Source organism: Bufo gargarizans, chromosome 11, assembly GCF_014858855.1.
Source record: "Bufo gargarizans isolate SCDJY-AF-19 chromosome 11, ASM1485885v1, whole genome shotgun sequence".
Lineage (NCBI taxonomy): Eukaryota > Metazoa > Chordata > Amphibia > Anura > Bufonidae > Bufo > Bufo gargarizans.
The window spans coordinates 24,406,464-24,423,699 of NC_058090.1; the positions used below are offsets into that span (position 1 = coordinate 24,406,464).

A 17,236-nucleotide genomic window follows, 5' to 3' on the forward strand; every position below is an offset into this window, starting at 1 on the left:
CCGAAACTCCGGAGCACTGGAGGAATATACTAAACCTGCGCAGGCAAGAAGTGGCGCAACTGGGAACGGTAACCAATCAGACGGCCTTACTACAGACAAGAGAGCACCTAATGTGTGATGGGTCTGCGGGGGTCACGGGGGCGAAACTAGAGGCGGGGAGCCAAAACTAGAGGCGGGGAGGCAAAACTAGAGGCGGGGAGGCAAAACTAGAGGCGGGGAGCCAAAACTAGAGGCGGGGAGCCAAAACTAGAGGCGGGGAGCCAAAACTAGAGGCGGGGAGCCAAAACTAGAGGCGGGGAGCCAAAACTAGAGGCGGGGAGCCAAAACTAGAGGCGGGGAGCCAAAACTAGAGGCGGGGAGCCAAAACTAGAGGCGGGGAGCCAAAACTAGAGGCGGGGAGCCAAAACTAGAGGCGGGGAGCCAAAACTAGAGGCGGGGAGCCAAAACTAGAGGCGGGGAGCCAAAACTAGAGGCGGGGAGCCAAAACTAGAGGCGGGGAGGCAAAACTAGAGGCGGGGAGCCAAAACTAGAGGCGGGGGGGCAAAACTAGAGGCGGGGGGGGCAAAACTAGAGGCGGGGGGGGGCAAAACTAGAGGCGGGGAGGCAAAACTAGAGGCGGGGAGGCAAAACTAGAGGCGGGGAGCCAAAACTAGAGGCGGGGAGCCAAAACTAGAGGCGGGGAGCCAAAACTAGAGGCGGGGAGCCAAAACTAGAGGCGGGGGGGCCAAAACTAGAGGCAGGGGGAGAAACTAGAGGCGGTTCTGCTTAGAAAAGCAATTTCAGTCACTATATTAAGGAGCTTGGATTTAGTGGGGGGGGGGGGGGGTTCTATGTTGAGGATCCTCATCTCAGAGTGGAGAGCGCTTACAAAGAGCATCTCTCTGGAGGACCTGTCCTGTATTACACAGTAAATGGGCACGGTGTAATGCTTCATGTCTCCTGTGGGGGCACTGCAGGGAAACTGAACGCCTCCTGTCAGGTCTAATCACAGATTACAGCTGATCATTGAAGGTCCCAGAGTGTGACACACTGATCAGCTTACTGTTAAAGGAATCTTTGTCCAAAGCAGAGAACCCTTTTAAGGCTACTTTCACACTTGCGTCGCCGGAACTGCCTGCCGGATCCGGCAAAACGTATGCCAACTGATGGCATTTGTAAGACTGATCAGAATCCTGAAAAATGCATTGAAATGCCGGATCCGTTATCCAGAAAAAAATAATTCAGTCTGCGCAGTGCGCAGACCGGAATGCCGGATCCATCCTTCCGGTATTTTGAAATTCAGGCAAGTCTTCAGTTTTTTTCACCGGAGATAAAACCGTAACATGCTGCAGTTTTATCTTTTGCCCGATCAGTCAAAACGACTGAACTGAAGACGTCCTGATGCATCCTGAGCGGATCGCTCTCCATTGAGAATGCATGGGGATATGCTGGATCAGTTATTTTCCGGTATTGAGCCCCTAGGACGGAACTCAGTGCCGGAAAAGAAAACCGCTAAGTGTGAAAGTACCCTAACCAATATTATAAGGCAGCAGCCAGTCTGTACAGCTTTTTCACTTTAGATCTTTAAGCAGGGAAAATCTTCAAATGACACAGGTTCCCCGAGCGTCGCGCCCCTTCCACACTTACTTCCATGAACGGATCGTCAAACTTTCCCTGCTTTGCTCGTAAGACTTCATTCTCGGCCTTGATGGTTTCCAGCTCCCGTTCTATTGCACTAAGCTGACTGATCTAGGAGGTAAAAACGACATTGGTTATTCCACAGCCTCACAGAATCCACTGCCCAAAGCCAACTGAACAAAAACTGGACTCGATTTGGTACCAGATCTAGAAAAGGTTTCTTCCAGGAACAGCGCCACCCCCGTCCTTGGGCTGTATATAGTATGGCAGCCAAGCAGAATCGGACTGGCTGTAATACCGGGCACAACCTGTGTGGCGCTGTTCCTTATGTCCAGCAGCCATGGAAGAGGCCGACTGTAGTGATCTTCAGCGGGATGAAACCCTGAGGCCTCTTTCACACGAGCGTGACGGATTAGGTCCGGATGCGTTCAGTGAAACTCGCATTATTTTGCAAGCAAGTTCAGTCAGTTCTGTCTGTGATTGCGTTCAGTTTTTTATCCGCGCGGGTGCAATGCGTTTTGATTCGTTTTTAACCCATGTGATAAAAAACTGAAGGTTTACAAACAACATCCTCTTAGCAACCAGTCAGTGAAAAACGCATCGCACCCGCACTTGCATGCAGATGCAATGCATTTTTCACTGAAGCCTCATTCACTTCTATGGGGCCAGTGCTGACGTGAAACGCAGAATATAGAACGCACAAGTGATGCGTAAAAAAGCAACGCTTATGTACACAGACCCATAGAAATGAATGGGTCAGGATTCAGTGCGGGTGCTATCCGTTCACATCACGCAGTGCACCCGCGCGGAAAACTCGCTCGTGTGAAAGGGGCCTTACAGACAGACATGAGCAGCCCCCCCCCCATCATTTATAAGCGGAGAACTTTCGGAGCAAGGCGGCTCCCCGTCATACTGGCGAGTGAACCGACCTTCCTGTTTGCAGAGAGGAGCTCTGTCTGGAGCTGGTCGCATTCCCTCTTGAGACTGGACTTCTCCTGTTCCAGGGCCTTCACCAGGCTGGACTGGCTCTGCTGCTTCTGGTGCTTCAGGGATATGATGGCCGACTCCAGCTGCCGCACCTGCCGTTCATGAGCAAAAAGGAACGAATTTGCAAGACACATCCACTAACTTTGATGTTACAAGCTCAGACGGTCACTCCAATCATAGTCCTTGTGGTGCATCATTCATACAAAAAGGATTGCGGTCTAACAGCAGCACAGAGTATTTCAGGAGTTATGTCTGCATGTGACTGTGTGGGGGGGGGGGGGGGATTAAAGGCGTTAAATGCACCCCTCATATTGTACCTTCTCCCTGGTTTGGGCCAGATCGCCCTTGGTAAGCTGCACCTCCCTCTGAAGTCGGTCATTCTCCTGCCGTAGAAGCTGCTGCTCCTGCTCCATCAGCTGCTCCAGGTCGTCCCAGTACTGCTTCTTCTGCTGGTTCTGTAGCCCTGAGGAGTGCACAGCCATTTCCAGAACCTGCTTCTGTACGTGGGGACAAAGATAGGGGGGCATGAAACAAGCTCTGGGGTCTAATACAGGACGTAACTCAGGATCAGGACAGGATAAGTAATGTATGCACCAGCAGAATAGTGAGTGCAGCTCTGGAGTATAATACAGGATGTAACTCAGGATCAGGACAGGATAAGTAATGTATGTACACAGTGACTGCACCAGCAGAATAGTGAGTGCAGCTCTGGAGTATAATACAGGATGAAACTCCGGATCAGTACAGGATAAGTAATGTATGTACACAGTGACTGCACCAGCAGAATAGTGAGTGCAGCTCTGGAGTATAATACAGGATGTAACTCAGGATCAGGACAGGATAAGTAATGTATGTACACAGTGACTGCACCAGCAGAATAGTGAGTGCAGCTCTGGAGTATAATACAGGATGTAACTCAGGATCAGTACAGGATAAGTAATGTATGTACACAGTGACTCCACCAGCAGAATAGTGAGTGCAGCTCTGGAGTATAATACAGGATGTAACTCAGGATCAGTACAGGATAAGTAATGTATGTACACAGTGACTGCACCAGCAGAATAGTGAGTGCAGCTCTGGAGTATAATACAGGATGTAACTCAGGATCAGTACAGGATAAGTAATGTATGTACACAGTGACTGCACCAGCAGAATAGTGAGTGCAGCTCTGGAGTATAATACAGGATGTAACTCAGGATCAGTACAGGATAAGTAATGTATGTACACAGTGACTGCACCAGCAGAATAGTGAGTGCAGCTCTGGAGTATAATACAGGATGTAACTCAGGATCAGTACAGGACAAGTAATGTATGTACACAGTGACTGCACCAGCAGAATAGAGAGTACAGCTCTGGAGTATAATACAGGATGTAACTCAGGATCAGTACAGGATAAGTAATGAATGTACACAGTGACTGCACCAGCAGAATAGTGAGTGCAGCTCTGGAGTATAATACAGGATGTAACTCAGGATCAGTACAGGATAAGTAATGTATGTACACAGTGACTGCACCAGCAGAATAGTGAGTGCAGCTCTGGAGTATAATACAGGATGAAACTCCGGATCAGTACAGGATAAGTAATGTATGTACACAGTGACACCACCAGCAGAATAGTGAGTGCAGCTCTGGAGTATAATACAGGATGTAACTCAGGATCAGTACAGGATAAGTAATGTATGTACACAGTGACTCCACCAGCAGAATAGTGAGTGCAGCTTTGGAGTATAATACAGGATGTAACCCGGGATCAGTACAGGATAAGTAATGTATGTACACAGTGACTCCACCAGCAGAATAGTGAGTGCAGCTCTGGAGTATAATACAGGATGTAACGCAGGATCAGTACAGGATAAGTAATGTCTGTAGACAGTGACCACTTTCATAGTAGATTAGATATATATGGAATTCTGACGTTGCCCCGCACACTCACTCACTATTGCAGTAAATGATTATTCTCACCTTGGCGTTAGCGTTTTGCAGCTGTTTGTGTAAGGACATCACTTCTTGCTTTAATGACTCCTTCTCTTGCTGTGCGACTCGGAGATCTGACTTGAGACGAGCCATCTGGAGGTTGACACTCTGCAAGTTCTCCTCCAAGCTCTGAATCTAGAGGACCAGAAATATGTGACAATTAAACAGGTCATGGAAACAACGCCACCCTGTCCACGCGCTGTGTCCGGTATTGCAAGAGAATTCGGATGACCTGCAGTACCGGGCATGACAAATGTGAAACAGGTGCTGTTTCTCTAAATATTTCATGTCTCCTAATAGAGCAGTCCTGTACCTACCTGCTCCTGAGAGGCGGCGACCTGAGATTTCAGAGACAGCGACTGCTGCTCCCACGTCTTCTGCTCCTGCTTTAGACTTGCTATTTTATTCTCCAGGATGCCAACTTTAGCAGGACTGAGGGAAACACGGAGAACAAAGAGCTTGTAGAGCGGAGAAGATTACACATCGCAATGTATTTGCTGAGATGTAGCAAAACTGTGAAAAGTGTAACCAACCAGATTCCACCAAAAGCAGCAACCTGATTGGTTGCCATGGGCAACTGCTCCACTTTTCGTTACAACAGTTTTTACACATGTCCCCATCTTACATACACAGCTAAATTCTTTTAATCATCAAGTATTCCGCCTTGGTAGCGGCAAAATCACATTGTTTCCCTATGGGCGGACTTTCGTTTGGTGTTTGAGCTTAACATAGGGGTGCGATATCAATAGGAGAGTAATATAGGGGGCTGAACATACACAGTCAAGTCCCTTTATTCTGACCACTTCCTACTTTCTACGTTGTCAGCATGTAGCTCATGAAGGACGTCCGGTGTGCCGAGCTGCCTCGTGGGTATATAAGGGGTAATAGGCTGTCTGCACACATATCCCTCGGTGGGTTATATAAGGGGTAATAGGCTGTCTGCTCACATATCCCTCGGTGGGTATATAAGGTGTGTGATAGGCTGTCTGCACACATATCCCTCGGTGGGTATATAAGGGGTGTGATAGGCTGTCTGCACACATATCCCTCGGTGGGTATATAAGGGGTGTGATATGCTGTCTGCACACAGATCCCTCGGTAGGTATATAAGGTGTGTGATAGGCTGTCTGCACACAGATCCCTCGGTAGGTATATAAGGTGTGTGATAGGCTATCTGCACACATATCCCTCGGTGGGTTATATAAGGGGTAATAGGCTGTCTGCTCACATATCCCTCGGTGGGTATATAAGGGGTGATGGGCTGTCTGCACACATATCCCTCGGTGGGTATATAAGGGGTGTGATAGGCTGTCTGCACACATATCCCTCGGTGGGTATATAAGATGTGTGATAGGCTGTCTGCACACATATCCCTCGGTGGGTATATAAGATGTGTGATAGGCTGTCTGCACACATATCCCTCGGTGGGTAAATAAGAGGTGTGATAGGCTGTCTGCACACATATCCCTCGGTGGGTATATAAGATGTGTGATAGGCTGTCTGCACACATATCCCTCGGTAGGTATATAAGGTGTGTGATAGGCTGTCTGCACACAGATCCCTCGGTGGGTATATATACGGGGTGTAATAGGCTGTGTGCACACAGATCCCTTGTGGGTATATAAGGGGTGTGATAGGATGTCTGCACACAGATCCCTTGTTACTGTTGGGAATGTTTTCCTGGCATTCTCTGGCCACTCATCGATATGGAAAGCTCTCCACCGATCTGGGTATGAATCCCTCCTTGCAGATCACATACACTCATACATGTTGATAGTCTTCCCTGGGGTGGATGGGATCTTCCAGCAAGACAATGCGACATGTAAGCTAGAAATGTCCGACACTGGTTGAAAGAGCATGACCAAGACTTCCAAGGTACTACCCTGGTCTCCTAACTCCCCAGACTTGAACCCAACTGAGCATCTGTGGAACCATCTCAGTCATCATTTTTGCTCTATGGATCCCCCCACTCTCTCTCCAGCAGCCATAGGATGCACTGCAGTCAGCGTGGCTCCAGATCCCTGCTACAACCTACCAGGACCTTACTGAGTCACTCCTGGACCATCTAGCTGCTGTCCGTGCTGCACATGGCGGTTACTCTGGAGATTATCTGCTGGTCAGAATAATGGGACTTGACCTTGTATTTAGGGGTCTGGTCTGGGGTCTGATATTAATATCAGTGTCTGGTTTGGGGACTGATATAATAGGGGGTCTGCAAATGTTTCCTGCTCTGGGATCTGAAACTACTTTATAGGTCTGATATTAATACAGGGATCTGCTTGGGGTCTGATAATATAGAGGGTCTGAATATACCGGTGGTCTGGGGTCTGAAATTAATTTAGGGGGGGTCTGTATAAATTTTTTGCCTTTTTATACAAGTCACACCTCTCAAGGTATCACCCTGTTATGGGCTCGCCCAGGTTGACATCTCCGACTCAGTGCTGGATAATCAGGGATTTCTCTTTATATACTGGGGCACATTTACCAGCCCCTTACTACAGTTTTCTGGCATCTAAAATATGCAATATGGGGAGGGTTGCCCTGCAGAGTGTGGAGTAGGTGGTCCGGCACATTTGTTCTAATTTACACAAAAAAACTGGTGCAAATGATAACAAATCCACGTTAGCTCCTAGCGGTCAGTCTGCTGCATGAACCTGCAGGAGTCTGACTGGCGCCCCCTACGATCATCTATATGGGGAGATGGCGCAAGCAGGGTGCACGTGCCGCCTCCCTTTCTGTTGGCTGCTGTTTTGCCTTAGACAGCAGTGGTGAGCAGGAAAAGAGAGGGGAGATGGCACGTGCGCACCGTCCCCTCATACAGCTGATCAGCGGGGGTTCCCATGTGTCAGACCCCCCCCGATCTGATAATGATGACATATCCTGAGGATAGGTCATCAATATTAAAAGCCTGGAGAACCCCTTCAATTGTGGAGCATCTGAGGCCAGCGGGGCAGACAGTAAAACTCCATTCAGAATAAATCTTGCACCATGTACATTTGAGGTCATGGCGGGTGCGTCCCACCCAGTGTCATGGCGGGTGCGTCCCACCCCGTGTCATGGCGGGTGCGTCCCACCCCGTGTCATGGCGGGTGCGTCCCACCCCGTGTCATGGCGGGTGCGTCCCACCCCGTGTCATGGCGGGTGCGTCCCACCCCGTGTCATGGCGGGTGCGTCCCACCCCGTGTCATGGCGGGTGCGTCCCACCCCGTGTCATGGCGGGTGCGTCCCACCCCGTGTCATGGCGGGTGCGTCCCACCCCGTGTCATGGCGGGTGCGTCCCACCCGTGTCATGGCGGGTGCGTCCCACCCCGGTGTCATGGCGGGTGCGTCCCACCCCGTGTCATGGCGGGTGCGTCCCACCCCGTGTCATGGCGGGTGCGTCCCACCCCGTGTCATGGCGGGTGCGTCCCACCCCGTGTCATGGCGGGTGCGTCCCACCCCGTGTCATGGCGGGTGCGTCCCACCCCGTGTCATGGCGGGTGCGTCCCACCCCGTGTCATGGCGGGTGCGTCCCACCCCGTGTCATGGGGGTGCGTCCCACCCCGTGTCATGGCGGGTGCGTCCCACCCCGTGTCATGGCGGGTGCGTCCCACCCCGTGTCATGGCGGGTGCGTCCCACCCCGTGTCATGGCGGGTGCGTCCCACCCGTGTCATGGCGGGTGCGTCCCACCCCGTGTCATGGCGGGTGCGTCCCACCCCGTGTCATGGCGGGTGCGTCCCACCCCGTGTCATGGCGGGTGCGTCCCACCCCGTGTCATGGCGGGTGCGTCCCACCCCGTGTCATGGCGGGTGCGTCCCACCCCGTGTCATGGCGGGTGCGTCCCACCCCGTGTCATGGCGGGTGCGTCCCACCCCGTGTCATGGCGGGTGCGTCCCACCCCGTGTCATGGCGGGTGCGCCCCACCCCGTGTCATGGCGGGTGCGCCCCACCCCGTGTCATGGCGGGTGCGCCCCACCCCGTGTCATGGCGGGTGCGTCCCACCCTGCAGTACCTTGGCCACACATCTGTTCAGTTCCTCTCCCAGAGCTTCCTTTTCTTTCATCAGTTTTTCGTTCTTCCTGGTTATGAGTGAAATCTCGTTTCTCAGCTCCGTCACCTCTGAGCTTTTGGAGAGCTGTAGGGGCAAGAACAACAGGTCACACTGCACATATATACACACAGCTCTAGGACACCACATTGACACCAATCTTCATCACCCAGGGCGAATCCTCAGCCCAACTTTAAAAAAAACGTAAAAAATATTATTTTTTTTGAGAATTAGAGCATTTGAAGGGTCCAGCAAGGCTTACTGTGGATCAATCATCAACAAATCATTAACACGTTAGGGCTTGACAACCCTGATTCCACACTGCCGGTCTAGGGAGTAGTCAGCAAAATGGGAATCAAGGAGCCAGAGCTGCGATTACTTTTTATTTTACTTAATTTTTTTTTTTTTACTACTGTAACTTTTGCCTGTCCATGTCACATTCAAGGGAATGGTGCTGCTTATACAAGATGCAGCCTGTGGGCAAAAGCGGCGCTATTTATGGGGAGAGGGAGGGGGGGGGGGGCAGACCTCATTATCCAATCCTCTTTAAAGAGTATCTGCCAGTTCTTAGGACATATATTGGGCCATTAGTCTATTACGTCTCCTGGAAATACACCAATACATTGACAACTGGTCTTTTTGAATTCACTTTGTCCGTACAAGTTTGCTTCATCCTACAACATCGACTAGACAATACAATATCGGAGTATGTAGTCACACCCCCTACTATCATGGGAAATGGTAGTGCCCAGATGCCAATTCATTCGTATATTTCCAAGAAGAATAACAGAGGAACAACACAATGCTGAATACTAGGAAAAGTATTGTCAGTAAGTGGGGAATGCAAGTAGTTACTGCTACAGACATGTCAGGAGAGGTGACAGCTCCTCCATAATGGAACCTGATGGGATCAGAAGTCCTTTATTCATTCCTTAAAGGGGAATTCCAACAATATTCTACAGAATCTATGGAAATATTATAGGATTTGCGTATATTGCATCCAGTCAACAGCAATATAAAACACATCTCTAAGCTAGTGAAGGGAGACTTCAAAGAATTGACAGAGAAATGTATAAGTTATGTGCCTTGAAATATCTACAATTCTCACCTTTTTGGTCTCGACGTCCTGTTTTAGAAGAGTGTTGTCCTCCTCCAGATGCTGATTGTGAGCTTTGACCTTGGATAACTCTCTTTCAGCATCCGCTACCTGAAAAATTAAGAAGTGTTTGGATACAGGGAGTCATAAGAGAAAATGGGACAACCCTGACTCTAAACTCAACCCTACTGGGGAATATGAACTAAGATTGACCTGAATGGTCAAGCCCTTAAAGTTAACCAGCATATCCTTCATAGAAACATAGAATGTGTCGGCAGATAAGAACCATTTGGCCCATCTAGTCTGCCCAATAGAAGATGGGAGCAAGAAGAGTCTTGTAAAAATTAGCACCAGGCCCAACGTGAGCACCAGGCAAACCTGAGCAGATGCCACAGACCGGAGGTGTAGCTTGCAGGGGGACCATCTTTCCGGGCCTTGTGACGGGGGAGTCCTCCAAGCACACAGAGGTATCCACTTGTCACGGGGCCCTTCAGGGCAGGTGAGAGAGCCAGAGGTGGGCTAAGCAGGGTGCCAGGGTGGCATATGCCCCACATACCGATCCCAAGAAGATAGTGCACCCTATCAAAGGATACGCTGTGGAAAAGTGCAGCGCTCGCAGTGTTCTTATAAGCAGCGGCACAGTGGAGAAAGAGGGAGATTTTCCCTCCTTCCTCACTAACGCGACCGGACACTGCCACCAATTAATACACTTGGCCCGATGTGGAAGTGTCAGGAAGGGAAACTCACAACATCCTCGCACTGCTGAATGCTGATAAGGTAAAGGACCTCTGATGTCATCTCCATGTGACCAATAACATCCACTTGTTACTGGTCACATGGCAATGGCATCACAGGTCCTTTATCCTAGAGGGGACAAAGCTGCCACATCCGGGAGGATCTTTTTTTCTGCAGAATTTTCCTATAAAGGTTTTTTGTTTTCTTAGAAGAATAGTAGCGCCTGTTCTATTTACAGGTCTTTCTCCCCATTTATGATCCACATCTGGTTTTGGGATAAAAATAAATAAAAAAAGATGAAAAGATGAAAAGATGTTGAAAACACGCTTTGGGGGTCCACTGGGGACCAACTCGGATGCGTTTCGCACCCCTCCCCCATGCTGTACTCCTAGCTACGCCTCTACCACAGACCATAGGTCTTGGGGGAAGTATTGAGATCTGATCTTTGCTTGTCTAGCTGAGGATAGGTTAGACAGAGGGCCTACTGTTTCTCTGTTGCCGATGGACCCACTTACACATGCAGTTAACACTGACCAGTAGCAAACTTTCCCTCCATTTTTACCTTGGTCTTGTAGCCTTCAATCTCTTCCTTCCACTTTTGAGGGTCTTTACCAGAGTCCTTCCGGTCTCTCTGTTTGAGGAGCAGCATCATCCTGAGGTTTAGATCCTGAATGTCCTCTTGGTTCTTTGAGTTTTTGGAAAACAACTCTTCATTTGCCACAGCCAGCTGCTCATTTCTGCTCTTCAGTTCAGTTACCTAAAGAAATGAAAGATGTAAAATATTAGAGTCTGTAAGGTTGGTGAGCCAGATTTGTTGCAGAAGCCCCATATGTGCACCTATTCATGAACCCACTTCATTGATTATACCACTGACCTCACTTGTTAAGTCATTAACCTTCTTTTCCATAGCAAGTCTTTCCTTCCGTGTGGTTTCAAGGTTCACCCTACAGAAATGGGGAAAAACAAAGGAATGGTTAGAAGGCCCCTCAACTTTAACAATGTCAAGTTGCCACAGCTTTGTCCAAACAAACAGTCGCCAGATATATAGACATATATCATGTTCTTCCATGCTCTCATGGGCAATGGGAACCAACATATAAGAGTGTACCCCATCTACACAGGACTTAAGGAATATAAACTATCCATAGTCTTATGTCAGTCCTAGAGCCTGTTTATTTCAGAGCCACTATCAATCCAGGTCTAATAGGCCTGTAAAATGCAAGTTAAAGACACACTTGGTAAATAGCATCACAAAAAGGTGTCAGAGGCCATGCAGACAAAAACGAACATCTGTGTTCAGGAGGGAAGTTGGAGGTGGCCGTTATTAGCCAAGTTCTTAGCCAATGTTTTTGATCATAGTGAAGATGTCGCCCCCCATCTCCAAGTGTACACCAGATCTAGGGATCCAACATAGATCACAGAAAATAGAACAGGCATATACCTTAGAAAATATACTTACCACATATCTTCACAAGTGTCAATAAGCTCAGCATGTTTTTGGTCATTGGCTTCAACGTCTTCTTTCAAAGAGTTTATCTGGCTAACCAATAAAGCATTCTCCTCCTTTAGGTTCTTATTCTCACATCTACAAGGTAAAAGCCATCATTGTATTACATGATATAAACAATTACAGGAGGTGTCCTTCTCATTGGGCTAGGTTGAAATTCTGGCTATAGGTCCTTTTGAAAAGGTGTCAAAGTTGCCCTAAGCTAGAGTTTAGGAGGACACCAGAGCGGTGTCTTACCCATTAAATTTAAAAGATTTGATGAAGTTGATTACCTATAGTCTGCCCCAAATCTGTGTCAAAAATCACTGGATTAGCACAGGAAAAATAACTTTGCCCTACAGCGATGTAATTCTCTAGACTAGCACTCATATCTCCATTACTATTATGGATGTCTAGATCCATCAAGATCCTTTTTCACAGAACTGGTGTTAGGACAATATAACAGTACAATACATGAAACCAGAAAGATAAAGCTTAGCATCAGCAGAAGACATCAAAATTAAACAGGAAAAAAACTTAAGAGCACAGAAGTTTCTACAGTAGTGGTGGGCAATTGGCAACCCCAGCTCTGTAGTCATGTTTTTTTAAACACTTTTCCTTATTAGAAGTCTTTTCATAAGATCATTTATTTTTTTTTAACCAACCTTTTCTTAAAGTGTCAACCAGTGAGATCAACAGCTACTTTAAAAAAGGGCCTACTGGTTTTGGAGGGCCCAAGGTGGCCTGGATAAACAAAGGTTGGAGAAAACGAAACATCTGGAAACACACGGTCCCCAAAATTACCTGACCAGCTGTCCACCACTTCTGTACAGTTTAGAAAGAACAAAAAGGTTAAATTTGTATGATTTTTTTTTTTAGTAGCAGAAGTGAAATCATTGGAAGCAAGAAGATTATGAAGCAAGGTAAGCATATAAATTACAGCTATGAAAGTTCTCTTCTTAAGGACTTTGTGGGAGGACTTTGTTAGGCCAGCCAATAAGGAAGCTGCTGGTGGTCTTTGTTAAATATCTGTTCCTTTGAACGGTTATGAAATGTTAGTAGCAGAAGCAAAGAAAGTTCTTTCATGTAGTTGACATCAGTAGAAGGCTTAAATATATTACCTCAGATGTTCCAGCCTCTTCTGGGTCTCATGGTCCACAATTAAATGCTTTGGTCTCGGACTCATTTCTTGAAGACCTCCTACCAAGGATCTATGATCTAAAGCTGCATCATGAGAAAATAGCTTGGTGGAACTAACTTCTGGCTTTCCAATTTCTTTATTATACTGCAGCTTTTTACTTTTTGGAAGTTCTTCAGGGTAAGTGTGTTCTTGGCCTGCTGAAGAATTAAGTCCCAGTTGCAAGATGTGGACATTTTCTACCTCACTTTGATGGTGGGGCATTGAGAAAGTCATACTACATGGAGAATGTTCTGCAGTATTGAGATTAGGTTCTAAACTTACTTCAGTCTTGAGGTCATTGTTATGTTTTTTGGGAACATTTAAGTGTATTTTCTCAAGACTATAAATTTTTTCCTGCATTACATGAACGAGTGCCTTCAGGTCATGGTTTTCTTTCTTGGCTTCTTCATACAACTGCTCAAGCTTCAGGGAAGCCTCAGTGATTTCCTCCATGTTTTGTATTTCCTTCTGCAACCATGAAACTTCAGAGGACAGAGTTTTGTTATTTTCAATAGCATCTATATTTTTCAACTCCAAAACGGTCATGCTTTCCTTTAGTTGCAAATTTTCCTTTCTAGCAACAGCCAACAGCAGTTTAAGGCCAGGAATTGATATGGGTGCATCCTTCGGCTCCGGCAGTGGAATTACTTCCAGATTAATTGCCTTCTTCACTTGGTCATACTCTAAAGCTAAACCACTTAGTTTTTCCTGAAGTACAATGATCTGTGTCTTAAGATGGCCATTCTCAGTTTTCACCTCATCATGGCTCTGTTCAACTCTACAGAACACCTTTGTGAGGTCTTCAAGTTCCTTGGTTTTATTTTGAAGTTTAAAATTCACATTATCAATGGTTTCCTTATACTGGCTGAAAGATAGAGGGTCCAGAACTATTGGGCAGTCTTCTCCTTCCAACTCCATAAATGAATTTGTCACGATTTCGGCAGCTTCATTTTTGGTGCACCTGTTGGATTTGCCATCAAGCCACAACAGTTTTTTCTGTAGTCTAGAAATCTCAGACAACAGCCTGACATTCTCTTTGACAGTTTTCTCATGAACGGCTTGTAGACTCTTAAATACATCCTTTTCATCCTCGGGAACTACCATACGGTTTTGAAGTTGTTCTACAAGACACTTCAACTCTTCATTTTGTTTCTCAACCACCTTAAAGTCTCCTTGAGTTTTACATAAAGCAGCCATTTCCTTCTCTAAGTCTTTGATGGTATCTTGAAGACTAGCTATTTGTTTGATGTCCTTTTGGGACTTATCACACATTTCTCTGTACAGCTTTTCAGATTGCAAAAGTTTGGAGTTGAGTTGGTCTTTCTCAGATTTATGGGCTCTCGCTAGTTGTTCTATGGTTTCCCGAAGATGCTGTACATCTTTATGACCCAACTCTTCAGTATTTGGTTCATCTTCTTCATTTATTTTTTCAGCATCTGTCTTAGTTGCCTCCAACTTCTGAAGTTTAGCAATCTCAGACAATAGCTGAACATTCTCTTTAACTATTTGCTCATGCACTTGTTGAAATTTTTTGAGAATGCTTCTTTCTTCTTCCAGGAGGATTGAACTATTCTGTAGGTCAGACACTAGTTTCTTTAAGTCTTCATTTTCTTTCTTCATCGCTGTGTATTGCATCTGAATTTTTGACAAAGATGAGATCTCATTTTGAAGTTCATTGATTGTGCTTTGAAGTCTAGTGATCTCTACAAGCATTTCTTGCCTCTTTGTATCTGTCCCATCACACATTTCTTTATACAGTGCCTCTGACTCCAGCAGTTTTTCATTAAGAGTCTCTCTCTCGGTGGCATGGTGGCTTTCCACCTTCTGTATGGTTTCCTGAAGAACCAGGTTACTTTTCTCTGCTTCACTCAACTTATCGCCTTTATCCTTAATTTCTCCTCTAATACTGTCACATATTGATTATTTTCTTCCACTCTAGCATTAACCATGTCCCTCTCCACAAAATTTAGCTTCTCCTGAAGACTGGAGATCTCTGCCAACAACTCAACATTCTCTTTTACAGTCTTTTCATGAGCAGCTTTCAGACTCTTGTTTTGGCTTCTTTCCTCTTCAAGAAGAATCAAACTCTTCTGCAGTGGAGACACAACATTTTTAAGGTCCAGATTTTCCTTCACAGCCAACTTATATTCCGCTTGAACCTTGGATAAAGACCCAAGTTCATCTTTTAACTCATCAATAGTTGCCTGAAGTCTTGCGATTTCCTCAAGCATTTCTACTCTATTTGTCTCATTACTGAGACTTAGTTCTTTATAAAGAGTCTCAGACTTCGACAACTTTGAACCAAGTTCTTCTGTCCCATGCTTATACTTCTTCTCCAGATCTTCTAATGTGTCTTGGAGATGCTTTATGTTGGTTTGTGCTTGAAGAAGCTGCTCATCTCGCTCTGTCAACTCCTCCAGCAAGTCATTTTCTAGTTGAAGGATCTTGTCCTTGAGTGCTACTTCAACTTGTTTTGCAGCGATTTTAAGCTTTTCAAGTTCATTTTGCAGTTGAAACTTTTCAGACTGTAAATTATTGACCAGTTCCTTGTAGGTCTTCTCTAAAAGCTCTTTCTGTAGTGAAATCTCAGAATAAGATATTTGTTTCTCATTTTCAATTTTAGCTAATTGCTCTTTCAGTCTTTCCTGCAATTCGACGCTCTCTTGAAGGAGCTCTTCTTTTTCGAATGCCCACTGGGCCTTTTCTTCTGCATGCTGGTCCCGGAGATCTTGAAGATCGTCCTCAAACTTCTCCTTTAGAGCAACTAAATCTTTTTCATACTTTTTGACTGCTAGACCATAGTCATTTACAAACCGAGCCTCGTTTTCTGAGATTCTTCTATTATACTCTGTCTCAATTTTTTTCCTAAACATGATTAATATATAGAAGATGATATAAAATACAATCATGGAAGATGATCTCACTCTGTATTCTGGATTAGGGCTTTATATAAACAGATTATATTTGGAAAAGCATTAAAGGGTCAATGATTTTCACAAAAGCTCTGACATGTCTGATGATCCAGAGAATGAAGGGACAGAGACTCCCCAGCTAAAAGCCTTCTATGAGCTGCACATAGCTCTACTTTGCTCTTTCAGGAACACAAGGCAAAATTGGTCAGCCGAAAACTTCTTTCCAAGAGGTCTTTGCCCCTGGACACCCTCCTTCACTCTTAGGGCTCATGCTCACGGCTGTTGGTTGGCTATTCCGTGCATTGGAGAGCGCAATATGCTGTCCCCAATGCACGGACAACATCTGTGCGGATTCCGCAGATGGATCCAGACCTATTCAACATGAATGAGTCCATGATCCATCCGCACCACAAAAAATAATATAGAACATGTTTTTTTATTTTGCTGTGCAGAGGCACGGAAAAAAAACCCTCTGAAGCAGTCTGTAGTCAGTGTAGTGCTTCAGTGGGGTTCCGTGCCTCCTTTCCGCACCAGACCTTGCAGATTGTGGACCCATTCAAGTGAATGGGTCCGCATCCGTAAAGTGGGGTGCTCACAGACGGACAACGGCCGCGTGCATGAGCCCTTACAGAGGTATTCCAGGATTTTACTATCTCTTCTCAGGATAGGTCATTAATATCCGCAAAGGGTGGGTCTAACACCCTGCCAATCAGCTGTTGTCAATTATCTTGGCGTTGGAACTCCACAGCTCCATCCATTATGTAGAGCAGGGATCAGCAACATTCGCCACTACAGCTGCTGTGAAACTACAACTCCCAGCGTGCACATTTACTTGGCGGTTTTTGTAACTCCCATAGAATGGAAAGGAAAACGGAACAGAGCCAGCGCTTCATGTGCAGTATCGTCTGTGTGATATGGCGGATATAGGTTTGGTAATGCACTTACCGTTTTATGTTGTGTTTGACACAACAAATAGAATAGGCTGTATTTCTATATAGCACAATAAGCGGTTTCCCAAAGTGGCGGCCCCGCTTTTTATCGGCTCTTCGGTTATACCATTTGCTGTGTTTGTAGCAAGAAGAAATGAAGAAGAAGAAAAAAAAATTGACCAATTCGGCGACGCTCTCCCCTGAAAAGGACTTAAGGACTAGGTCAGCATATATGACCAGTTTATTTCAGTAACGCATTTCAAGGGCGAATTGGCCCCTTCGTCAGAACTAT

General features: G+C 46.4%; 1 protein-coding gene across 1 annotated transcript in view; it reads right to left on the reverse strand.

Moving 5' to 3' along the window:
- NIN (ninein) overlaps positions 1-17,236 on the reverse strand; it is an 88,622-nt gene that overhangs the window by 9,014 nt on the left and 62,372 nt on the right. Inside the window, exons 17-28 of the mRNA XM_044272724.1 lie at positions 15,468-15,968; positions 13,045-14,955; positions 11,897-12,022; positions 11,312-11,381; positions 11,000-11,194; positions 9,715-9,813; positions 8,561-8,693; positions 4,896-4,999; positions 4,567-4,713; positions 2,922-3,101; positions 2,547-2,696; positions 1,627-1,728 (exon numbers count right to left, since the gene is read on the reverse strand). Coding sequence (XP_044128659.1) covers positions 1,627-1,728; positions 2,547-2,696; positions 2,922-3,101; positions 4,567-4,713; positions 4,896-4,999; positions 8,561-8,693; positions 9,715-9,813; positions 11,000-11,194; positions 11,312-11,381; positions 11,897-12,022; positions 13,045-14,955; positions 15,468-15,968 — 3,718 coding nt within the window. The remainder of the gene's footprint in view (positions 1-1,626; positions 1,729-2,546; positions 2,697-2,921; positions 3,102-4,566; positions 4,714-4,895; positions 5,000-8,560; positions 8,694-9,714; positions 9,814-10,999; positions 11,195-11,311; positions 11,382-11,896; positions 12,023-13,044; positions 14,956-15,467; positions 15,969-17,236) is intronic.